The 25,742-nt window shown below is 64.5% G+C and overlaps 1 protein-coding gene across 4 annotated transcripts in view; it reads right to left on the bottom strand.

The window, feature by feature from the left end:
- The window catches only part of VAV2 (vav guanine nucleotide exchange factor 2), a 166,345-nt gene extending 140,830 nt beyond the window's left edge, over window positions 1-25,515 (bottom strand). For 2 of the 4 annotated variants that reach the window (XR_014135996.1, XM_081790973.1), the window contains exon 1: window positions 24,785-25,514. Coding sequence is in view for 3 of the 4 variants with exons in the window: in XM_081790973.1 (XP_081647099.1) it covers window positions 24,785-24,988 (204 nt within the window). In the remaining variant the exon portion in view is untranslated. Of the gene's footprint in view, window positions 1-24,784 lie in introns of all 4 variants that reach the window. The other 2 variants (XM_081790974.1, XM_081790975.1) reach the window with 2 other exon arrangements.
- Window positions 25,516-25,742: the final 227 nt, after the last annotated feature.

Raw genomic sequence — 25,742 nt, 5'->3', positions numbered from 1 at the left:
TACAAAGCCAGCAGGAAATTGCTTTTCTAGGATTTCCCTGTGCAGCCGACCGTCTTCCCTGAGCCGGCTTCTGAAGGCCGGAGGGTTCCAATCCTGCCCTCCCGCTGCCTGGCCGGTCCAGGCAGGCCCGGCTCAGAGAGATTAGCTCAGCCGCTGCCTGGAGCGGTGCCCCCTCCCCCGCCCCCCACCCCGAATCCACGGCCCCTCCTCTCTCTCCTGCAGCCTGGCCCAGACCACCACCACCGGCTGGCAAGCCTTCTGCGACATGGCGCCTGTCCCCCTGCCACCTCCCTTTCCCCCTGTCTTCTTCCTTCTAGAAAAGCAGCCTCCGCTATTTTTGTTTTCCTGTTGCCCGCGGAAATTAGAGCCAAACGCCTCCCTTAATGGCCAGCACGCACCAGATTATCGCACCCCCGGCTGAACAAGCGAATCTCATTATCCCTTCCTGCTGTGCTGAAAACATTGAGGGGAAACAGCTTCCGAGACAAGAGGGCGAGACAAGAGGGCGGCAAGAAGCTTCTCCACGCCCTGAACCAAGGCAGACGCCGCCCTTCCCTGGGAGGATGGCATGCTGGGGACGGGCCGAGGACGAGGCCCCTCGCCAGCCACGTGTGCCACCAAGTGTCAAAACCCTGCCCGGACGGCTGCCCGATGGTCAACCCTTCTCTGGGGGGTGGTGGGGGTGGGAGACAAGAATGGGCACTTGGGGAAAGTCAGAGTGCAGGGGGAGGGGGCTCTGAGGACTCCTTCCTTTGAAACAGACCCCTCCCACCATGTCCCCAGGTAGGGCCCCCGATGGGGCCTGCCGATGCGCCCCCTGGAGAGCCCCTCCCCGCTCTGGGGGTGCGCACAAAGCCCCAACCATGGGGGGCAGCAGTCACCCACGGGGCAGGGTCCAGACCCAATCAGGCAGCCTCACCTCCTTCCCTGGGCAGTCGGCGAGCTCCATGAGGCCCACGGCCAGGAGCCCAGCCTGGACACGGGGCCTGTCACTTCACCTCTCCGAGCCTCGGCTTCCTTCCCTGTCAGAGGGTGATACCCACAGCAGCCGCCACCGGGGGCGAGCCGCGTTCCCCACACCAGGGAGCCCGCTCGGGCCATTAGGCCAATCAGCTCTGCTGATGTTAACGTGAGCCGTGAAGCACGGACGTGATCCCCAATTTACAGATGAGGAGACTGAGGCTTGAGAACATTATTTACCAAGTGTAGGGGGTTGCACGGCGACCCCCAAAGACACATGCCTGTGTCCTGACCTCTAGAATCAGTGAATATGATGTTATTCGGCCAAAGCGTCCAGGCAGATGTAATTAAGGATCTCGAGGTGAGATGCTCCTGGGTCGGGGAGGCGCTAAATCCAACGGCAAGTGTCCTTTATAAGAGACACAGCAGAGTCACAGGAAGAAGAGGAGAGGCCGTGTGAGGACAGGGCAGAGACAGGAGGGACACTGACCCGAGCCAAGGGGCACCTATCTGGGGCACCAGGAGAGGCGGGAAGGACGGAGGGAGCACGGCCCAGACCCGATCTCGGAGTCCCGGGCTCTGGAGCTGGCAGAGTGGGAGTTTCTGTGGCTGTAAACCCCCAGCGTGTACTCATTTTTCACGGCAGCCCCGGGCCGCCCGCCGGGCAGAGGCCGCCCCCATGCCCTGGACCACCTGCTACGTGACCTCAGCACAACCAGAGATGCCAGAGCCCTCGTGTCCTTGGCGAAGGGCTGTGGGGTGGAGGGAGGCGTGGACGGGTGGAAGAAGTGGGCTCGGAGGAAAACCTAAGGGAAGAATCCCCATTTCTTCTAGCTGTCGCCCGGCCCTCCGCCGCTCACGCTGCCCGCGGGGCCCCCCATGGCCCCGCTCGGCTGGCACACTGACGCGTCCTCCGGCTGTGACTCAGGGCTCTTTGGGGACAAGGGCCCCAAAAAAGGCTCTCAGCCAGGTGGGCCGCAGACCCTCCTCCCTGCCACCTCCCTCTGAACATCGCGGTGCCTGGTCCAGCCCCGGACACCGCTGAATCGAGGCGTGGGGCCCAGGCAGACCCAGCCAGCTCTCAGGCAGACAGATGTGGGTTCAAATCGGAGCCTTCCTGCTGCCGCACCCTCCCGGGGACCTCCCGTCCCCGGGACCCTAGCTCCAAGCTGAGTGCACTTCTCGGGGGCCCCAGACCCCCCATCCAGTGGTTGCCTCCATCTTGCTATGGGAGGGCGCCCAGCTCGAGCACCCCAAAACTCACCCCTTAATGTCCCCCCGCTGTGAAAGCCACCCTCTCACCCAGGGGCCGCAGCCCACCTGGGGGCAGCTAAGAGCCCCTCACGCTTGCCCACTACAGCCCGGTCATGCACGTGACCTCCCACCCACGGCAACCCAGTGCATTACAGGAAGCACCTTTGAGGTCCGGCCGCCACGAGCACAGAGGGACACAAAACATCCTCCTCGACCGTGCCAGCCGTGCTGCAGGAAGCACCCCTCAACACAGCACGCGGTTGCTCGTGGAGAATCCCTCCTCCAGTGGGCACACGTCATCTCGAGAAGGGCAAAGTGTCCTGTCCGCTTATGACCCCACAGCTCCCGGGGCGGGGGGAGGTCAGAGACGAGAGGGGAGCCCCAGGGACTGCCACTTTCCCCCAGAGACACACACACACAGCCCGTCCGTCCACCCATCCCCACACCCAGAGTCAAAGCTGCTGAGTCAGCTCTGTCACCGTGGGGGGGACACCGTGGGTGTCTACGAGGAGCCCAAACTGGGGACAGGCCTCTCTGGGCTGCCTCCCGCTCTGCAAGTGCCACAGGCCCTTTCAAGAGCCATCTCTCCCCAGGGCGCCTGGCTCAGCTCACGATCTCTCGTGGTTCACAGCTTTGAGCCCCGCGTCGGGCTCTGTGCTGACAGCTCGGAGCCCGGAGCCCGCCTCAGATCCTGGGTCTCCCTCTCTCTGCCCCTCCCCCACTCGGGCCCTGTCTCTCCGTCTCAAAAATAAGTGAACGCTAAACCAAAATTTTTAAAGACCCACCTCTCCCCAGAAGCCAGAAAGGACCCCAAGTGCCCAGCGGCCCATAGCAGGTGCTTAGAGTGGCCCCGAAGGCTCCGGGGGGGAGGGGCTCAGCCCTCGTCTGGGAACAGAAGGTCAGGCAGTAGTGGCCGCTGACAGCTCACTGTGCCCCCGTCACTGCCACTGACCCCACAGCCCCCCTGTGTGGGACGTGCAGCCAGGCGGGGCGCACCGGGGGGCGTGTGCAGGTGTGGGTGCGTCTGTGTCGCGACCAACAAAACCAGGCACAGATACGTCTGCAGGTGGACGAGGACTCGGGGAAACGTTTCTGAAGTCCAAGCAGGTGGAGGCTCCGACGTCAACACGGTTTTTTCTGTTTCGAGACGCGCTTCATTTCCACCCGACCGCCGTCGGCACCAGACACGCAAGGTCGGCCTGGGGGGGGGGGGCACCGCGTCCTGCTGCCCCAACAGACGCCTGCCCCGGAAGCAGGAGGCTCCGCCAGGCCCGGGGTGGGGGGCCGGGGGCGTCCCCACGGGGGCGGCGCTGAGGGCCCCTCCTCTGAATACCCGTCAGTGGGGTCTCCACCCGTCGGGAGCCCTGGTCCCTCAGGGACACAATCCTTCCCTCGATCAAACACCCACCCACGCCCCGCGTGTTCCCGCGGCCTTGATGGCCCAGATTAGGGGCCCCGCAGGGAGCCACCCCTCCATGAAGAAGCCAGGGAGAGGGTCCAACTCCTGAGGCTGACACCAGGCGCCCCCACCTCCTCTCCACCCCCCAGCCTCCCTCACACAAGGGATGCCCTTTCTTTACACACAAAATCTCAGAGGCGGCTTCCCAAGTCACTTCTCCCCCCCATTCACGTGCGGAAGAAATTTCTCTTCCCACGTGACCGCTGCCCATTCACGGGCTCACAGAGACCAGCCGTTGACCTCCGAGAGGAGCTGCAGCCACTGGGGAGAGGGCACACGGGGGCAGGGCCTCGTGTCCCCGGACCCGTCGCGGCCGCCCCGTCAGCCAGTGCGGGCAGGTCACTGGAGGCGCACGGACTCTTGGCGCACAGCTTGCCGGGGACGGCGGACAGGTCTCTGCCCGCTCAAAGCCTCGGTTTCCCCACCCAGTGAGCCTGACCGCAGCCCCTGGGGCTCGGGGAGGCAGAGCCGGCGGGGGGCGGGTGGGGGGTCTGCAGTTTTGACAGGGGAGGGGACCAGACCCCAGCTCACACCCACTAGGTGGACGCTACAAAACGGAAAGTCACAAGCGTAGGCAAGAACTGTTCTGGAAAGCAGTTCGGCAGCTCCAAAACACGTTAAAAACAGAATTGCCACATGACCCGCGATCCCACCTCTGGTCGTTCTCCGAAGAACTGAGCGCAGAGGCCCGAAGGACGCGCACGGCTGTGTTCGCGGTGGCCAGAAGGCGGAAGCCGTCCGCGCACCGACGGGCGACGGACCAGCAAAACGGGGGCCAGCCGCACCACGGAACAGCACCCGGCCTTAAAAACGAAGGAGATCCCGGGGCGCCCGGGCGGCTCAGTCGGTTGAGCGGCCGACTCGTGATCTCGGCTCAGGTCGTGATCGCAGGGTCATGGGATCGAGCCCCGCATCGGGCTCCGCGCTGAGCGTGGAGCCTGCTTGCGACTCTCTCTCCCTCTCCCTCTCTCCCTCTCTTTCTCTCTCTCTCAAACAAGAAATAGAAATAAAAATAAAAAGGAAGGAGATCCTGACACAGGCTGGCCTGGAGGACGCAATGGAAACGGCCAGATGTAAAAGGACAAGGATACAGGGTCTGCTCCCGTGAGGCCCCAGAAAAGCCGCATTCATAGAAACAGAAGGCAGAACGGTGGAGGGGCGCCTGCCAGGGGGGCCCACGCGGTCAGGTGGCCGACCTCGGCTCAGGTCATGATCTCACGGTTCCAGGAGTTCGAGCCCCGCGTCGGGCTCTGTGCTGACCGCTCAGAGCCTGGAGCCTGCTTCGGATTCCGTGTCTCCCTCTCTCTCTGCCCCTCCCCTGCTCATGCTCTGTCTCTTTCTATGTCAAAAACAAATAAAACATTAAAAAAATTTTAAAAACAAATTAAAAAAAAAACAAATTAGAAAGAGCGGTGGGGTCAGGGCCACGGGAAGCGGGGAGTGCATGCAGGCTTGTGTGTTGGGTGGCCTCGGTTTTACAAGGTGAAAACGATTCTGGAGTCGGATGGGGGCGACGGCCTGTCACTGGACTGTGCCCCAAAAAGTGCCTGAGACAGCGGACTTCTTGTTTATTTCACTACAAAAAAGAAACCGGTTGGGAGACCTCGGGAACTGGATGGCTCGCCCGGTCCCCCTAGCATGGGACCCCTGCGTGGATGCATCTGGGCGCCGCCCCCCCCCCCCCACCCTCCCGGTCCCCCCAAAGCCACCACCGCTGCGGGAGGGTCTCTGGCTCTCTCAGGAGCCACAAAAACAGCCTCTGATGGCCACTGTGGGTCTGGGGGCCTCGAAGTCAGTGACACGGGCCTGCCCGGGGCGGGAGTCCGGGGAACTTTCCTGAGTGGCCTCCTGTCACGTTTCCCATGACTGCGCGTTACTTTTAGGATTTCTTAAAAAGACCCTGCACTCCGGGCTGGCTTTGGGGGAAGTGCTTTCCTGCGAACCCTACAGCCGCCTAACCTTCTCCACACTGGAAATTCCAGCCGCGCCAGCGCCAGCCCCAGGGCAGAGCGCCGAGGGGGCACAGGGAGGGGGCACGGGAAGGAGCTCCATCGTCTGCCAGGAGCAGCTGGGCCCAGATCTCTCCCCTGAACCGGGGGTCAGGAATGTTCGCAGCTGTGGACTCGCCCTCCACCCTCCGCCCTCCCCCCAGCCGGTGGGAGCCGGGCGGGGGGAGGGAGGCTGCAGGGGCCTGGGGGCAGAGGCCAGCAGGGCAGGGGGTGGGGGGGGCGGGCACGCCCCCAGCTGTCCCAGCAGAGGGAAGCTGGCCAGAGCTGGTATCGCAGCTGTAGGCAGCCGAGCTCCAGCCCGGGCCCGGCCCCACCTGCTCAGGGTGCTGGTCTTTTCTCCCCAGACAGGAACAGCCTCTCCTCCGTGAGGCGGAAGTCTGGAATAAAACGAAACCCCACGTGAGCTCCGGCCCCGAAGCACCACCGGCCACGCGAGGGCTTTTTGTCGTCCAGCCTCTTGACTCGGCGTCGTTTGCTGTTACAAAATTCACTGCTGGGAACAGCACACAGCTCTGGGCCCTGGCATTTCCTCCCTGGCAGTGTGACACGTGGCACTGGTGTTTGGGAATCTCCCCGGACGCGGGCCACACACTCCAGCGATGCCTCCCGTCGGGCATTCCGGGTGTTTCCAGGGTTTCGAGATCACATTTACGTGACAGTAACTGGCTCTGTCCTCCCGGGCCATTCCCACAACTGAGCCCCCGTCCGCTACGGGGCCCGTGGAGGCAGGGCCGCCGCAGGGGACGACGGTCACAGCCCAACGGCCTTGGGCACAGACAGGCACGGGCAGGCTCCGCGGACGAGGGCCTCGGGAAGCCCCGGGCAGGCCACCTGCCCTCCCTGCTTCGTTCATTCATGATTCACCCCTGCATCACTCAAACGGCTGCCCGGCCCTGCACGGTGCCAGGCACGAGGGCACCGAGTAGGAAAGTGCGAGCCTCTGCCCACCCCCCACGGGAAGAGACGGTTAAACCGAGGCTCCTAGGCTGGGCCTGCAAGGTGCCCGCCCACCCCGGGGTTATTTTCGGGAGAAGGGGGCGGGGAGGGGGCGGCCAAGGGAAGTGAGAGAGCAGTGGAGCGGCTCCGGGTGGGGGGGAATCTTGCGGCCCACCAGCTGCAGACCACAGGGGCGTCCGGGGGCAGGCCAGAGCACGGGGACAGAAAGGCAGGCCCCACAGGTCGGAAGCCTGGTGGGGACACACAGGGTGGAGAAGGCAAGACAGAGGCAGAGACTGGATGATGCGTTGAGAGAGGCGTCCCCTGGATGGCCGGGAGGGACCGGGCCCTGGGGCCTTCGACGACACCTTGGGGCCTCTACCAGATGACAGGAGAGATTTCTGTCCTTGTAAGGCCTCCAGGCTGAGGGGCTGCCCCAGGACACACGTGCCGGGAAGAGCTGGCAAGCCCTGGGGCCCCGGTCGCTGGGAGACCCACCGCTCCTCTGTCTCCAGGAAGAGTCAGACAGACACAAAAACCAGCTTCGTGATGCCAACCCCACCACAGACAGACACGGCCTGCCGCTGGTGCACGGGGGAGGTCAGAGCTGCCCCTCCCAGGCCCAAGCCGGGCTGAGAAAAGTTCTGGTCCGTGGGGAATTTCATCAACTCGCAGCTAAAACACTAACCACGACACTGAGGCTCCCTTCCCCGCCTCCCCGGGTCCCTGGAGAGGCCTCCAACCGCTGAGCAAAGGCCAAGGTGGCCCAGGGGCCCCGGGGCGTACAGCCGCCCAGCAGGGAGCCTCGCCCTGAGCTCGGGCCCAAAGGGACGTCCCACCGGGAGGATCCCTCGGGAAGCTTCGCCCCAAACCCCGAAGCATCACGGCCAACTACTTCCTCAAGCCGGGAAACCAAGCACCAGCCTAAGAAGAAAGTGGAAGCAGAGTGCTTTCTGTTTCCTCTCGGCCGGGAGCCTGCTAACACCAGCAGCCGCAGCGCAGGGAGGCGCCCCTCAGTCAGGGCGAGGCTCTTTCCTCCCTCCAGACGGTTGACGACGCGGGATGCTCTGCCGGCCCAGGCCTGGGGCGCTTTGTCAACCTGACTCTGCGACACCCTCTGTCGCGGAGTCTGGCACCCAGGAAGAAGGCGCCTCGGATTCAGAGAGACGGGGTCCAACTCCAGGGAGATGGGAGAGGGCTGTTCACGGGCTGCCCCCTGCCCCCATGCCAGGGCAGGGCAGGGCAGGGAAAGCCCCCAGGGCCAATGCCGGCTGAGTAGGAGCAGAGCTGTGGGAACACCAGGCAGGGGAGGTCATGGAAGGGGGGGGGGGGTTGCCTGAGCCCAAGGAAGGGGGAGCAGGAGGCAGGTGCTCAGAGGGGAGGAGCGGTCACCGTCACGAGGCTGGATACCCCAGGGCGGATCCAGGGCTGCAGATGCCGGCGCAGGGAGGGCAGGTAAGCAGAAGGTCCCGATCCAAGAGCCACCGACCCACACCGAGCAGCCACACCGGGCGCCCCTCCCTGTCCTTCTCGGGACGGCTTTTCCGGCAGGCCGGGCCCAGGACCACATCTGGAAGCCTCCACCGATGCCCGGGGGTCAGTCTGTGGCCGAAAAGCCAAGGGCAGCAGAGAGGAAGGAAACGGGGTGCTCTAATGGAGAGCACCGCTCCCCTGAAGACAAGCAGAGTGGCCGAACGCGGCTGTCTGGGGCTGCGGACCCCACCCCAAGGGTCTGGAACCCCCTCTCCGCTCTGGCTGGACCTCAGGAGATCTGGGATAGGAGGCACCGAGGACACGTGTGGCCCGGCGCCCAGCTCCTTCCTTCCCCGGGCCCCACACTCAGGCAGGGCAATAAGCTCCTTTTACTGCCCGGGGGTCCTCAACAGCTGCCCCCTCGCTTCTGGCCCCAGAGCCAAACGGCTGGCTTGAGAGGACACCAGCCAGAAAAGCAAGCTGAGGGCCGGCTACCTGACCTCTGGTTCCCGGAGGGGAGCTTCGGGGACGCACGTCCCACGGCCGACCCCCAGGATGGCTGGTCTGGAGCACTGCTCAGCCAGCGGCACCTTGCTCGCTGAGAAGCAAGGACGAGTCTTAACAAGCTGCTCTGGGAACAGCCGCTGAAACCCGTCCAGGAAAACACGCTCGGATCGATGAGTCTGAAGGAGGCGGAAGGGCGGCCTCGGGTCCTCCGAGGCGGCCGCCCCTGGCTCCGCACCCACCCCTAGGACGGGAAAGGGGTGCCGCCCCAAGGACCCGCCCCTGCCCCTGGCTACTCATCCCCCAGCCTCCCGACAACCCGGTCCTGGGACACCCGTCCTGATGGCCCCCAGCCACCCGTGTCCCCACTCCGGCGGCCTCACGGAACTCAAAGGCTGGGCTAAGGTGCGGCAAAACATGGCAGCCCAGTGCCAGAGGATAGGGGGCGCAGGCAGACCATGTGGGCACCCCCATCTCAACTGTGCCCACTCTCTGACCCTCCTGGGCACCTGGGGGGCGGAGGCTCCAGGACTCAAGGCTGCGCAGAGAGAGGCCTGAAGACAAAAGGAATCCTTCCCGTCGCCCCCCAGGACCCAGAGGCTGGGTGCAGAGTGGGCTCCGTCCCCCACACTCCCCACCCCCCGGGGGACACCCGCCCAGGCCCTCCCTCCCGGCCCCACCCCGACCCTGCAAGGCTCCCAGAACTGCACACACCGCTGTCTCCGTGACGATTTTGTCAACACAGAGGAATCGGAGAAGGCCCTTCGGAAAGAGTGCTGCCAGGTCAATTACTTCCTTGACCGGGTTCTCTAGAAGTCGGTGTTTGGGGCTGTTTGTCTCAACGTTCATTCCCTGCTGACTAAAGATGCCCTCCCTGCACACGCACACACACACACACACACACACACACACACACACACACACACCGCGCGGACCTCCTCACAAGGCTCCCAGGCCCACGCTCATTTCGGAGACGTCAGAACACGAAGAAAATACCTACCTTGGAACGGATGAACTAATGTGAACGGGAAGCCACGTGGGGCAGACACAGCAGGGACAAAAGCAGGTTGCCACGTGGGGACTAAGGCAACAGTCCCGGCTCCTCGGGGACGCCCCGGGGACGCCCCGGGGATGCACAGGTAACTGCACAGTGCCCTCCGGCCGGCAGGCAGACCCGCAAGCCTTCTGTACGTACGTGTGTGTCTGGTGCCATCCACGCGGGGGCCCAGAGGGGAGAAACCTCTCGCGGACAGGCCGTGACCGTCCGGGGTCCCTACCCACAGCGCCATCCTGGGAGGCCCGGATATCCCTCAAGGGACACCTTAGACAAACACCGTCCCCCCTCTCCTGACAGCCATGCCAATGTCATGCCACGCTACGCGCTGCCCCCCGTTACAGAGCCTGGGGGCCCTCACTGCAGAGGAAGGGGGTGAGGGGCAGGGACACCGTCCTGGGTCTCTGAGTCCCACCCGGGATCCAACAGTGATGCTCCACCCTCTGACAGCCCCCAAGTCCTGGGGTCCGGCCCTGCCCGAACGCGGGCCTCGAGCTCGAGACGTCAGTCAGCTGCTCCCGTGCGGCCACCGAGCCACGGCAAATTCTCCCCCACTGAACGAACCGGCGAGGCTGGGAGGTTACCGTCCACAGAGCCCACTGCGAGCCTGTCTCCTGATTAAAGCTTCGCTGAATCCATAGCAATAGAGCGGTCTCGAAGAGATCCACGGAAAGCGGAACCCTTTTTAAGAAAAAACACTCTTCCCACAGGCAAAAACCACTTAAAAGTAACACACGCCACGATTTTGGGTTTGCGGCCGTCTCGCTGGGTCTCCGCGAAGGCCGTCGTGTCACCTGCAGGTGAATCGCACGTGCTGGGATCTGTGCTTCCCCAGGGAGCTGGATTCACCTGCTTACGACCTGATCAATCCCGCGCTCGCGAAGGCAAAGCTGTTAGCAGACGAGAGAACGTCATCATCAAGGAAGGGGAGTCCAGGATGAAGCCCGGTGCTCATGGAAGGGGTCTCTTGCCGAGGCCCTGGCCGCACGAGAGGTCGCAGAGTTTGGCACGGCGAGGCCGGGGCCGGCCCCCCGCCCCCAAGTCCAGCCTGGACACCGATGTGGTCAGCCACACAGAGACCGGAAAAAAGGCAGGAAGCTCAAAGCCAGACACAGAACACAACCGGGTGGGGCCGAAACGTCCCGCAACTCCCGTGCAGGGCAGATTCCGGACAGACCGCTGGGCGAGCCGGGCCTTCCCTGGGCCACGGCCAACGGCAGACCTTGAGCCCCATGGGGGGATATGGACGAGCCCCACCGTCTACACCACTGCCCAAGCCTGACATCCGGGCACCCTCCTCATCACCCCGCCTCCCCCACACCCTGGAGCCGGGAGCTTCTCTCCCCTCCCCCATACCACCCCCTACCCTACCCGGGCCAGGCCTGATCACTTCCCTGCTGGGGTGACTGCGTCTGCCTCCAATCCACTCCCAGCACTGAGGCCAAGGCAGAACCTTCTTTTTTTTTTAATTCTGTTTCAAATGTTTATTTATTTTTTGAGACACACAGAGAGAGAGAAACAGAGCACAAGTGGGGGAGGGGCAGAGAGAGAGGGAGACACAGCATCCGAAGCAGGCTCCAGGCTGAGCCGTTGGCATAGAGCCCGACGCGGGGCTCGAACTCACGGACCGTGAGATCATGACCTGAGCCGAAGTCAGAAGCTTAACCGGCCCGAGCCACCCAGGTGCCCCCAAGACAGAGCCTTCTGAAGCCACATCCAGGACATCACGTTCTCTCCAACCCCCTTCTGTGACACCTCTGCACCCCGGACCAAGCCACCCACCACCCACCACCCCGCCTCCCTACGGCCTTGAAGGCAGGGGCTCTGGGTTCCTCTAGCTTCGCCTTCCAGGTGACCGCTGCTCCCCTCGGCGCCCCCTCCCCCCCCAGACTCTGAGCTCCCGGAAGGATCGCCAGGCCTCACCCATCCTTCCCTCGCACTGAGGGCCAGCCACGCACGGGCAGTAGGTGCTCAGTAAACGTGGAGCTGGAAGCTCCGAAGATCCTGTGGGGGCTGGAGGAGGAGCTGGGGGCGCCCGGGAAGATCCCTTGACGGAAGAGGAGACCCGACAGGAGGCAGGGAAGGAAGGAGCCCTCCCCCCAGAATCTGGCTGCCAGGAAGACCACCACCCATTTCACAGAAAGGCCGGAACCCACATGGAAACCAGTGGCTACTGGGGGCCAGGAGACTCTGGGGACCTCACCCGATCTCACGGCAGCACATTTCACAGGTGAGTCCAGGAGGCACAGGCAGGGTGGGGGGAAGGGGTCACTGAGAAGCGCATCCGGGGGCGCACGCGGCCCCATCAGCAGGGGGCAGGTCTGAGCTCGGGCCCAGCCTGGTTCCTGACCACCACGACCCCCCTTCTTCGGCTGAACGGGGAAACGCGGCCGGTGGGGGGCCTGGGTGTAAGAGTCCCTCGGGCACGGGCAGGCTGCAAAGAGGGGCTCCTCCCCTGAGCCCCGGCCTCGCTGAGCCTGCACAGCTGTCCTCGGGGACCCAAGCGGGGCGGGCACACACACTCCAGCCTCCCGCAGCCTGTCGCACCGTGGTCCTCGGTGCCAGGCGCCCCTCCACGCGCGGGCGTGGATGGGGGGGGGGGGGCAGGGGGGCAGGAGGGGCCTGAGCTCCCGCTGCAAACAGACTGCTTCCCCAGCACTCTTGCGATCTACCGCTCCGTTCCCCCGGAGCCTCGCTGGCTAACAGATGTTCCATTTAAGCAGCTAAATTACCACAAAATACACCCATGGAGATGGCAGGCCGATTTCTCCCAAGGTGTATTTGCATGAGGAGGGAGTGGTGTGTGAAGATTCTATCTTCTCGTTTTTCAGAAGGAGGAAAAAAATTTTTTTTTCCACACACACGAGTTTAGAAAAAGAGGAGAGGGGCTGCCAGCGCGTGAATTACCGCGAGAGCGTGCGGGCGGCGGTGCATCCGACGGCACGCACGGCGCGTGGGCCCGTGGCCACAGGAGGCCACGGGTTTGAGTCCCGCCTCCACCCCTCCCGGTGAACTCCGACCCGCTCCCGGACGCCCTGAGCCTCAGCCTCCAGTGCTATCAAACGGCCCCCCGTCACCCCCGCTCCCCGAGGCTGTCCTTTGCCGGGGTCAGGTCCGTGGCCAGGCGCCCCCAGCACTGTGACTAATTAGGATCATCCAGGCATCGCCGGGCAGCCTGGGAGCAGCCCAGACCCAGCCCAGCACGCAGGGGACACCGCCGCGCCCGAGGAACGCAGGAAGGGGCTGAGCACTCCGGCCGGATCCACCCCCCGGAGGCAGGCCACGTGCTGGCCTGCACGTCCCCACGGCCGCCAGATGGCGAAGCGGCAGAAAGGCTGAAGACCGGAGCCGCTCCGCTGGGCAAGGCGAGACACGGCGGTGACATGCCGGCCGCCTGGCCGGGGCCATTTCCCACCCTGCAGGACACAACCACCACCAGCCGGACACTCGCGCAGGGGGGAGGCCTCGGGATGGAGATCCAGAGCCGGTCCAGAGTGTGGTCCCTGGCATGAACAGAACCAGCCGTTCAACGGCCATCGACGCCTGGACCCTGCCCCCTGGCCAGAGTGGGGTGCACAGGGTGGACGGAGCTCTGCAGGCCAAACCCCAGAACCCTCAGCCACCGCCGGGAGGATGGACGCAAACCGCGCCCCCCCCCCCCCCCACTCTCCGCCTACTGGAGGCGGCCAGCACCGCGCAGACCTGTCAGGGATCCAGGGATGCACAGAGAGACGGCAGGTGGCACCGGCCTCCTGACCCCAAGGTCCACTGGGATTCGTCCGCACACGCACCCAGTTCCAGAAACAAGTCCCCGAAATGCAGCCGAGCCTCACGGCACCGCAGAGCCAAAGCAGACGTGAGCTCCGCACACAAGGGCCACCTGCGGAAGGCGAGGTTTAGAGCCTGGATTTACTGACGCCCTTATTCACTCCCAGACGAGGCGCCCGTCCCCCGATGGAACCCTCAGGAAGCCCACTGCCCCCACACGGACGCCCGGCCGGGAAGGTCAGCGGGAGGGACGGCAGGGAAGGCTCCAGGAGCGTGGCCGCCAATGCAGGAAAACCGAATCTGCCGGAGACACGGAGAAAACCCGCATCCTTGCTGAACGCCAATGCCGCCCCCGGGTGCGCTTCCGGGGGGCAATCGCGGCTCCAGGGCCGCTGGGCTACTGCAGGGCAGGGAGAAAACGCCCCTCCTTCACCCAGTGGCACAAGGCCCGGGACCTGTCAACCAGAGCGCAGGCTCCCGCATCAGAGGCAGGGCGGCTTCCCGCGGGAGGGATTACGCAAACACAGATCCCAGCACCCAGACCCCGAGCGGCTTCCGTTGTTCACGGGGGACATCACATGCCCCAGGAGCCTTCCTCCCATCACCCTTGGAGGCACCTAGAGATGATGGTCCCATTTTACAGGTGGGGCCACTGAGACGCAACCTGTCACATGCTCCCGGCACCCGTCTTCCTTCATCACACACTCTGAATCGGGTGCACAGGAGGTGGGGAGGAGGGGGGACTTTCTCCTGACACATGAGCTCAGGAGCTCTCCTGGGCCGTCCTGTCTGAGGCGCTGAGTCAGGAGCCTGGAGCAGAGGCAGCTGCTTCCGGCTTCCACTCAAGCCTCACTCCCAGAGAGAGAAGTCAGTCCCGCGGAACCCCCGGGGGCACCCAGCCCTGCCTCAGCGCCCCGAGTCCTGCAGCAGCACGGACCCAGGACAAGAAGAGGCCCGAGGGCTGAGCCACTCCCCAGGCACGGCGGGCCAGCACTTGTAGGGGCCCAAAGGGGTGTGAGGTCAAAGACCACATTTCAATATATGCCTTTACATCCGCACAGTCATAAAACTGGGCCCTTTACATCTTCTGTGGAAGAGGGAGGCCACAGGCAAAGTGTGTGGGGCCCGTGGGAGTCACACGGTGGCCCCGAGGCCCCCAGCACAGCAAGTGAGGGTTTCAGGTACTCACCTGCCCGCACCTGCTCAAATGCCTCACATAATCCCCTGCCAGCCCAAGGCTCTTCCTGTGCGGTAAGACACATCAGAGGGGCGCCCGGGTGGCTCAGTGAGTTAAGCGTCTGACCCTTGACCTGGGCTCAGGTCATGATCTCACAGTTCACGGGTTCGAGCCCCATGATGGGCTCTGTGATGAGTGTGGAGCCTGCTAGAGATTCTCTCTCCCTCTCTCTGCCCCTCCCCTGCTCGCATGCACTCGCACTCCCTCCCTCTCTCTCTCTCTCTCTCTCTCTCTCAAAAATAAATAAGTAAACTTTAATTTAAAAAAGGAGGGGGGGGGGGCGCCTGGGTGGCTCAGTCGGTTAAGCGTCCAACGTCAGCTCAGGTCATGATCTCACGGTTTGTGAGTTCGAGCCCCGCGTCGGGCTCTGTGCTGACGGCTCGGAGCCTGGAGCCTGCTTCTGATTCTGTGTCTCCCTCTCTCTCTGCCCCTCCCCTGCTCGCTCTCTGTCTCTGTCTCTTAAAAATAAACATTTGAAAAAAAGGACACGTAACAAAATTACGATTGGTGATTTAGTACACTCACCGCCCGGTTTCCCTCCCCTCCCCCCCCCCCCCACTCGCTGTGTGTGTGGATTCACCTGCCCTGGAACCTCCTATCGCTGGAGTCCCACAGTCCTTACCCTCTCGTGTCTGCCTTCTCTCCCTCCACACGTGCCCGAGGTTCGTCCACACGGCAACACCTGTCAGGCTTCGTTCCTCCCTCTGGTCGCCTCCTACTCCATCGTCTGGAGAGACCCCCACGTTTATCTATTCACCTGCCGAGAAAGATCCCCCATCCTACAGAGGAGGAAACCGAGGCCCCACGACGGTCAAGCTCCGCGGCCCACGGTGCTCGGCAGCCGAGCCAGGACACCGGCCCTGAGCCCTCACCGCACCGACTACGCCCAGACACCTCGAGGGACGGGGGCCCCTTCTGCAGCCAGGAGCACAGAGGCCCGGGAGGAGCAGCCGTGCGGTCACACCCGCTGCCGTGCCTCCAGCCTGCTTCCTCCGAGCTCTGGGGTGAAAACAAGTAACACCAAATGTCTCCGTGGCAGCTCTTGTGTGAGGCCATCACCCGCGCAGGAAAACAGCTCAGACCCGAGCGGTCTCGTCCCTCACCGCAATGCCCGTCAGCTGTCCTCTCTCCTGTCCCTGCGGCCAGAGACTCGGGGGGCTGGGGGGCACACAGATGCCCACCTCTGGCAGGGAGGGGTAAAGGAAGAGTGGGAGGAGCTTAGGGAAGGGAGGGAGGGTCTCCGGATGTGGCTGCCGGGAGCACGAGGGCCCGACACGGGCTGCGAACAGACTGCCCTAGGTGCCCCGTGTGCCCGGGACAGGTGGCGATGGCCCCGGAACCAGACGCCAGCTTGTACAGTTACAAGCTGGGACCCCCCACTCCTGTGGGGCACTGAGGCCTCTCAGCAAGCCGCCTGCCAGCCCCAGGGGCCAGCAAACAGGAGCAGCGCCATGGTCCACAGCCAGCCCCTGCCGGGACAAGCCAGAGAAGCCTGAACGTGGGCCTCGGCTCTGACGTGAGGAAGGCAGGGGCGGGGCGGGCCGTGGGGACCCCGGCAGGTGGCTCAGCCCTTGCGCCACTGGCCGCCACGCGATCGGTGCCCACACCACCCTCGCCTGGCAGCATCCTGTGCCTACAGGTCAGCTACGACGATCAAGTGGACATCTGGGCAACCTGGAAGCGTGTGGCACAGAAAGGGAGGTGCGCTGAGGGAGGAGACCACCCAGAGGCAGGGCGGGGGCGGGGGGGCGCGGGAGCAGGCCGACACCTGGCACCCAGGCCTGTCCCCGGCATAGGGACTCCTGGGGGCGTGGACCAGCACCCTCCCTGCCACCTCCCACATCTCAGGGACGCACTGATCTGCATGGCAGAGCCATGAATGCGCCGGGAGACAGCTCGGCAGGGACCTGACGTCATCTGATGGTGGAGGAGGGGCACTGAGCAGGGCCCCACGGCCGGGCGGGGACAGGGAGGCCCACTCACCCTGAGACCCCAGCTTCAGGCACCCCCACCCCCCCCAAACAGGCCTCAACTTCACCCCCAAGCAGTGCATTCCCCAGTTCCAGAAATGGCATTTGGGGAGAGCAGGCAGGGCCGGGGGGACACAGGTCAGAACACACGACTGGAGTAGGGCCACTGTCACCTCCCCAGCGTCCCGACAGGCAGCCCCTCGCGGGCCTGCTGGATGGCTTTCTGCATTGGAAAGTGCCCCTTTCGTCTCATCAAGAACCCCTCCTGCCGTCTCCTCTTCTGGAAGGTCAGGGACACAGTGTCAGGGGTCCCTGTTTCTCTCGCCCGATGCCCGTGAGCGCGTGAGCACGAGTGGGGAGCAATGACACAGTGAGCCCCCTCCCAGCACCAGGGAGCAGGTGAGGACGGGCCCAGAGCCATGAAGCCACAAGGGCAGGGCCAGGCAGCCCAGGGCCACCACTGGACTCAGGCCCTGGGCAGCCCCCAGCCTCCTCACCAGTGGGGACCGTCCAAGGGCCGTTGTGCGGGTTGGCAAGAGGCCTCACGCTGCACGCAGCTGTGTGACCTCGGGCAGCCCCCGTAACCTCTCCATTAAGTGCCCAACCCGGTGCCTCACGGGGGTCTCCTAAGGCCCAGGGGAGGGGCCAGTGCTGGGCAGTCAGGGGACAAACCCTCCCAGGACGGGGCACGGCTGGCAGCAACGATCGAGAATCCCCCGGGGCGCCTGGGTGGCTCAGTCGGTTAAGCGTCTGACTTCAGCTCAGGTTATGATCTCATGGTCCGTGAGTTCGAGCCCCGTGTGGGGCTCTGTGCTGACCGCTCAGAGCCTGGAACCTGCTTCGGATTCTGTGACTCCCCCTCTCTCTGCCCCTCTCCCGCTCTCTCTCTCTCAAAAGTAAACATTAAAAAAATTTTTTTTTTTTTTTTAATGGGGGCCATCTCTGCAGCAACTGCCCATCTCCAGCCTTCACTTACCTAAAGCCATCCGGCTTCCAAGGTCAGTTCCTCCATGCCCTCCTCAGCGATCCCTGTCCTCACCAATCCAAATATCTGCATCAGCTAAGGACTGACACAGCCCCAAACGAGGTGACAGCAAACCCTGCAGCTGTCCCCTCCTCCTGCGCCCACCAGCACTGAGCTTCTGGGAGGCAAGCAGCAGAGAGAGGGTGTGAGACCTTTCCAGCAGGCGCCAGGCACGAGACAGGGACAGCGCCAGGCCCGCGTTTTCCCATCAAATGCCCCCGGCAGCCTGCAGGGGGCCCACGGGCGTCCCCTTTTCAGACGAGGAGACGGAGACTCGGCCAGGCCAGTGACCCCGCTGCCACTGAGGTCCCCGCTGGAGCCGAGTGGCCGATGACGGTGCGTCCCTCCACCGCCGCGTCAGGGCCCTCACCTCGCTCACCGAATGTCCAGACCCCGGGGGCCCAGCCCCGGCGGCCTCGGCGGCCTCACCTACAAAGTGGGTGATCACGGCCCCAGCACTTGGCACGATTTCTGGCGCAAGATGGAGAAGCTTTGCTCCTACTGAGTGCTTCCTGCTGTGGGAGCCCGTGCCAAGGGCCCCGGGTACAAAGGGAGACAGAACGGCACACTCCGGGAGGGCCGAGCCCAGGGACCTGGGCTCCTTCACAGGCCCAGGACAGGCCCCAAGCATGGCAAGGGAGCCCGCTGCCTGGCTCTGCACGGGCCACAAAGCTGAGGCGCGTTTCCATGTTTTTAAACGGTTGCGGGGGGGAAAAAACCAGAAGAATAATATTCGGCGACACACGAAAGTGATACGAAATTCAAATCTCAGTCTCCGTGGAGTTTACTGGCACACGGCCACGCTCACCCATTTCCAGATCGACCACGGCTGCTTTCACACCAGGAGGGCAGAGTTGAGTGGTCACGACAGAGACCGTCTGGCCCACAAAGCCTGAAATATGTACCGTCTGGCCCTCGACACAAGACGAGGGTCCACCCCTGCTGGGGGAGACAGGGGTGGACTCACGGGCCAGTCGGGACGGAGGCCGACCTGGCAGGGCCTCGGCCGTGGGGCTGAGCCTGGGTCTCTGCCCAAACCAGGGCCCCACCCGCACTGTCCGCCCCGGGGGCGTCCCACCCTCAAACTCAGGAAGCCACAGGCACCAACATGGTGGGCCCGGGGCCGGGAGGAAGAGGCTGGAGGGCATCACACTGCTGACCCCCAGAGTGGGACCTAGTGCATCTCTGGGAAGGATGAGGGAGTCGCTCTCCAGGGAGGGGACATCCTTGGCCACCATGTCCGCGTGCAAGAAAGAGCTCAAACGAGGCACTGGGGTGGGGGCTCACGGTGGCTGCTCATCTCGGTCAAGCCTCCAGCAAGGCCGGCGCCCCCACACTTGGCCCCGGGCTCAGTAGAGACCCCCATTCCCAGCACTGAGACGCCCATCTCCAGGGCCCAGACCGTGGACAGACGCGGGTCCTCCCTCAGGACGGCCTCCCCGCCAAACGTACGGCAAACTTCCAGGTTCCATCCCAGCCCACCGAGGCCAAAGCCAGACCGGTGCCAGCAGCACGTCCCCCACAAACAACCCGCTGTCCACCAACGGCAGGCTGTGCCTTCCCACGACCCGGGCAGATGACGGCCACGGGCCTTTCCTGCCGATTCCACACCCAGGCCTCAGGACCCTGCTCCACACAGCCCGGCAAGGGCCCCTCCTCCCCGTTGGTCAGGCCAGTGCCAAAGAGGGGACCCCGGCACATGGGCCTCTGCTAGCCCACCCCCACTCCCAGCCCCGCCCTCAGGGACGAGCGATCGCTACCCACCCGCTCAGAGCCACAACCCTGCCGCGTGGAAAAACCAGTGCTGGCGAAATGCAGGTTTCTTTCTCCAGTTGTCCCCACTGGGAGCCTTTCCAGGCACTCTGCATAATCGACCTCCTAATCGACCTCCCGCTATCAAATTTTAATACGACAGAGGAACCGTGTATCTGTTTTGTACTCTATGTACGTCTCTGCTTCACGTGTACATAAAAAGCACTTGATTTCTTTACCCCCAGAGATCCGATTTCCACCACCCTGGGGGCCATATCTCCCCTTGCTGAGAATGCACGGATTAAATAAAATGTGTCATTAAGGGGGCGCTTGGGTGGCTCAGTCGGCTGGGCGTCCGACTTCGGCTCAGGTCATGATCTCACAGTCTGTGGGTTCAAGCCCCACGTCGGGTTCTGTGCTGACAGCTCAGAACCTGGAGCCTGTTTCAGATTCTGTGTCTCCCTCTCTCTCTGCCCCTCCCCTGTTCATGCTCTGTCTCTCTCTGTCTCAAAAATGAATAAACGTTAAAAAAAAATTTTTTTTAAATGTGTCATTAAGAGTAGAGTTTTGCGTCCCTATTTACTTTTTTCATACGATCACCAGAAGTTTTTAAACGCAGACCGGCTCACATATTTCTGTGGGGTGGCACTGATACACTTGGAAAATAAAGACAAATGCAAACGTGTCCAGACACACACATGCACACAGCACATACGTCTACACCTGGGTGCACACACACAGACCGCCAGCTCTGACCACGGAGAGCGCCCTGCTGCGGTGTGCACCCCTGCACCCAGAGCTTGGCTTCTAAACACCCCTCTCCAAGATGGAAGCACACGGCTGACTCCTGGCAGGGACTAAGAAGAATAAAAAAGGAGTCTGGACGTCTCACGCCGGAAAGGAGGGCAGGGCACCGAAAACACTGGGAACGTGTCAAAGACACACAGAAGCAGTTCCCGGGGTCGAATCCGAGGGAGCGTGAGCGCAAACACGCATGATGACGGTAACAGACGTTAATGCATGGAATAAAACAGGAAACCGCGATCCAAACTGGCAGAAAGAGAGAGAGGAAGGAAGAGAAGAAGGAGGAAGGAAAGACTGGGGTCGCACCTTGTCCCAAGTCCCTTCCGGAGAAAAGCTGTGAATGACGGGGGACGGAGTGACGCCAAGGACAGGATCGGCAGACCCCGCCTCCGTCAAGCAAGGGAGTGGGGTCGAAGCTGAAGCACCTGCTGCCTGCAGGACAGGGGCGGGAGCGGGTGGCATCGTGGCCGGTCTCCCGCGCAGGCGTACAACCCGAATCCAGTCCCGAGGGGACGCGGAGGGACCCAACGGAGGGACGTTCTGCGACAAAAGGCACCTGGTACCTGCAGGGTGTCGGGGTCTGAAAATCAAGGGAAGGCTGAGGGGCCGGCCCAGACGGAGGGGCTGGAGAGAGGGAGAGCAGCCAACCCTCCCGGTCGCCCCTTCTGCTGAACCGGCATTTCAGGGACACCCGTTGAGGCGTGACTGGGTCACACGGTGGGACGTGACGGGGAGGCTGCGCCGCGTTCACGAGGACAACACCCCTGTTTGGGGGCAACGTGGACACACTCGGGGTGAGGGACCAAGTGACCCATTCACCTCAACGGGGTCGAAAAAGGTTGTGTGTGCAGCACGCAGAGCTTGCCGTGAGTCCAACGCGTTTTCAAAATTGAAAAAGAAGAGGTTTCCTCTTTCCACGGGTATGAGGCTTCCTCTCTGCTCCCCGCTGCCCTGCCATCGCACGCCTCGGCCTCAGGACCCAGGCCACTTGCAGGCCGCTTCTGCGGCCCCAGGCATCTGGGCGACACCTCTGCGGTGCGCCCTCACTCGCCCGGGGCGTCATGAGAGCGGGACCCGCCCAGCTGGCCCCCCGGGGCCCCCAGCAAGCACAGAGCCTGCCTTGGGATGATGCGACACAGCGGCAAAGGAACAGAGGGACGCAGGCTCCGTGGGACCCCGAGATGACCTCCTGGAGGGGCCCGGCCCGGTCTGCAGGGCGACAGAAAACACACAGCTCCTGGGCTTTGCAGAGTGCGCAGCAGAAGCGTGGCACCCACAGGCTGGGTGGAGTAAGGGCGCGGAGGCGCGAGGTTAGCGACGCACCCAGGTCTGGGGGCCACGGCCAGGCTCGCCACGCCGCGGGACAGGACAGTGCCATCAGAGGAGGCTTCCCAGAGGAGGGGCCACTGGACTAGCGCCTCCAGGAAGAATCAGGCTAAGAGGAGGCGAGGTCTACCAGCAAGGGCACGAGGCAGGGTCGGGAAGGAGTCGACGACGGAGGCGTGGGCAGGAGAGGAATCCTGGTAGGCCCCCCGGATCCCACGCCCTCTCTGTGCCGTGTCCCCGCCGACGGGCTTCCCAACCTGTTCTCCGGGGAGGAGGCCCGCCAGGGTGGTGTGGGCGCGGGGCGGGCTGGGTGGCACCCGGAAGGCTCAGACCCAACGCAAGGGCTGGCTCCTGGCATCGGCACCTCAGGCCCTCACGGCCAAAGCGGCTCTGGACACACGTGATCTCTCCTTGGGATCAGCAGATTGTGGCCATACCTAATTAGTTTAATTAAATCCAAGGCGGCTTCCGGGCATTTTGGATTAAAAAAAAAAAAAAAAACAAAACGAAAGCACCCGACCTGCCAGCTCCAGGAGGCACGCCAAAGGGGCAACTTGGATCCTCTGCGAACACCTCCTCGTTTCCAGCTCCGTACCCAGCCGACATTCCGTAAGTGCACACGCTCTGACGCTCCTTTGGGGCCGATAACCCAGCCGAGGTCAACTCAGAGTGGAGGGGCATTCCACACGCTGTCCCCCCCCAAACCACGACGGCGCCACGAGCAGCCAGCACGGCCTTCTGGAACGAGGGAGCATCGTGGAGGCCTCTGGGCTGGACGGGTCTCTGGCACTCCGGGGCGGCAGGGACGCGGGAAGGGCCTGCAGACCCACTTACCTCCACAGACCCCCACAGAAAACAGGCGCACACCCCACACCCCGTCCACGCGGTAGAAGCAGACACGCGGCAGGAGCAACCGACCAGCAGGCCAGGAGCGCCCATCCGAAAGTCAGCCCGACAGCTTCGGGAAGTCTCGCGGAACCTACTTCATTTCAAGTCCGAGAGGGGAGAGCTGAGCTCGTGGTTTCTGATCTGTGTGATCCGGGCCAAGTCGATGTCTCTGAGCTGTGGCGGCCTCGTCTATAAAACAGGGGTGGTGTACCCTCCCCAGGATCGAGCCTCGCCCAGGGCAGGACCGGTAAGAAAGGGAAGCTTCGATTCTCCTTGTGATCCAACCACCGTGGGCCGGGCCGACAGGACACCTCTCCCACCTCCAGGGACCGGAAGCTTCCCGATTAACAAAGAGCAGCCACACAGAGAGGCCCCCAAGCTCCTTTCCCAAACCACGCACAGCCAGACCTGGTAAAGAGGACCTATGAGTATACAGATACAGCCATCTGACCAGCCCCCTGACCCAGCGAACGCAGGTTCAAGGAGCACCGGCGGCCGTCCCCACATCAGCAGCAGACACACAAACACAGGGGTGACCCACCCCCTCCCCCACAAGGTGACCGGTGGGCTCGAGGTCAGGGAGACCAGCCCTCAGCCAAGAGCGATACCTGCCAGTGCCCAGAGGGCCCTCCTAAAATCACTAACGTTAACTCAGCACTGCACGGAGGACGTTCTCCGCCTTCCCCCGTGGAATCCTCACCATGTGGCTATGTGGTGGCTCCCACAGCTGTTCCCATCAACCAGATGAGGAAACTGAGGCCCCGAAGGCGGTCACCTACCTGCAAGGCAACGGTGCCAGGTGTCAATCAGGACATGCCCAGGAAGACACAGAGACACTGGCCCTCCCAGTTCTCCCTTAACATTCAAACCTTCACCCAGGCTGGGGCACAAAGGGGCTGTGCCGGTGTCAGTGTCCTTGTCCCATGGACGGCTCCGTGGACCCCGGGACGTCTGTGTGCTTCCAGCACAAGGGCTGAGCCAAGCCACCTGCCTCAGCCAGTGCCCCCTCCCCCCCGCCCCCTGCCCAAACCACGGCTGGCAAAGGGCAGCTCCAGGACCCACCCCAGGCTCTGTCTGTGCCCCAGCCTCCCTGCCAATCAGCCAGGAAACCCGTCAGGAGCCAGCAAGCCTGGACAGTGTCAGGGCCAAAGGCAGACACACTCTCGCCCATGGCCGGCTCTGCCCTCGGCAACACTTCCTGCCCTCAGTTTCTCCCTCCCAGCACCCCCCCCCCAAGGGGTAGATGGAGGGGAACGGATTTATGAAAGCATTCTGCAGCAGGGCGCCTGGCCCCCACTCCGGGCTGGTTAGCAAGAGAGCTGGCTTTAGGGAGGCCCTAAGACCTCATGCCCCCACCTCCAGGCTCCCTCACCAGCCCGTCTGCCTCCCCTGATCCTGGGCTGAGTGGGAGCGCAGCCCCCTTACCCTCTCAGGGCACCTCTTTGTCAGCAGCCACCCCCCTCCTCTCCCTGGGGGAGGGGGGCCCCCATCTCCTTGGAAACGCAGTCACAGCCAAAGGGCAGAGGCCATGCAGCCCAGCCTGGAAAAGCCGTGACTCACTCCATCCCTCCTTCTCCCTAGTCTGTTTTCCGATGTCACACATGAATGGCCGTTGTCCACGCGGACTTGCCACAGTGGGCCACGGAGGAAGGGGGCTTCGGGGCTAACAGTTAGGTGGATCCTCAACAGCGCTGGCCAGACCCAGGCTGGCCCCCTGGGCCCCTTCAAACCGGAGCTGGGTGGGAGCTCTGGGACTCCAGGAGGGCAAGACCGGAGCTTCATTCTGCTAAAGTCTCGGCCAAGTTCCCTTTAAGGGGCCAAGAAAAGCAGCTCCTGCCGGCTGCGCAGACATTTTCCTGCCGGCCTGCAGCCACACGCGCTCGGCCACGACAAAGGCCACACTCGAGGGTGCCGGGGGAGCGACGGGGACCCCCGATCGCACCAACTTGTGCGGCCCTGTCCTGGAGGCGGCGCCCGGAGCCCACCGGCGCCCTCCGGCCCCCGCTCCCCGCCCCGCCGACCCCCGCGACCGCGCCCGCTCGTCGCCCACGGTCCAGTCCACCAGACCCGAAGCCCGAGGGCGCGACGCCGGGCGAGGCCCCCGGGCGTGGCGGGCTCCCCGGGGCCGGGAAGGACGCAGAGAGGGGTCGGCAGGGGCGGGCGGAGAGGGGTCGGCAGGGGCGGGCGCCCCGCCCGGCCGCGAGTCTCCCCTCGCCAGGGAAGCGCAGACCGGCCCGGGGCGCTCCCCGGCCGTGCCCACAGGCGGCGGCGGCGCGCCCCGGGCTTGGGGGACTTTGGTCAACTTCGCGCCTCCTGGGGCGCGCCCTTCTCCCTCCCCGCGGCCGCCCGCGCGCCCGGACCCTCACCTGGGACATCTGCGGCCGGAAGTTGATGTCCTTGAGGTCGATGGAGCCGGGGGACAGGTTGTGCAGCAGCTGGCACAGGAGGACGCCGTCGCGCAGCGCCTGCGCCAGGTCGAAGACCACCGCCGAGGGCCACACGACCCGGTGGTTGGGCGGCAGGACCTTGCAGTCGATGAGCCAGCGGCCGCACTGCCGCCACTGCTCCATGGCGCCCGCGGCGGCCGCGCGGCCGGGGCCCGCTCAGGGCAGCGCTCCGGCCAAAGTGCGGTGGCCGCGGGGCATCCCGCCCGCCCGCGCGGGGCTCGGCGGCCGGGGCGGGGCTTCGCGCGGGCGGCCCCGGGTCCCCGCTGCGCCGCCGCGCGTCCCCTCCTCTTCCTCCTCCTCCGGCTCCTCGCGGGCCGCCGCTCCCGCCCACGTGCGGCCGCGGGGTGGGCGCCGCGCGGCGCGCCGGAGCCCCTCACACGCGCGAGCGCCCCCGGGCCCCGGGCCGGGCTCCGCGCCGCCCGCCGCCGCAGCGCCCCGCGATCCGCCCCTCGGGGCGCCGCATGCTGCGCTCCGGCCGCCCCGCGGCTGCCGCCGCTCCTGCCCCGCCCGAGACAAAGGGCCGGCGGGTCGCTCGCTCGGCGCGTCCGGGGCCTGGGCCACCCTCGTCGCCGCCGCTTTGTTCAACGCGCCTGCGGGCTCCGCGCTCGGCGCCCGGCGCTCGGACTCGGCGGCGCGGCGGCTCGGGGGGGAGGGGGGGGGAGGGGGCGCGGGGGGGGTGGGGCGCGGGGGGCGCGGCCACGGGCGGGGCGGGGCGGGGGCGGGGCCGGCGCGAGGGCCTGGCGCCGCCCCCGCTCCCCCACTTCCTGCCCCGCCGCCCGCCAAAGTTGCGGAGGGCGGGGGCTGCGGCGCCGCCCCGGGCCCGCCCACTCTGTCCGCGGGCGCCGGGACTTTTGGGGAGCTCTGCGCCCCGGGCGAG

This window comes from Panthera onca, chromosome D4 (assembly GCF_046562875.1).
Source record: "Panthera onca isolate mPanOnc1 chromosome D4, mPanOnc1 haplotype 2, whole genome shotgun sequence".
Taxonomy (NCBI): domain Eukaryota; kingdom Metazoa; phylum Chordata; class Mammalia; order Carnivora; family Felidae; genus Panthera; species Panthera onca.
Note: the sequence above shows the minus strand (reverse complement) of the source record. Positions and strands in the feature narration are given on the sequence as shown.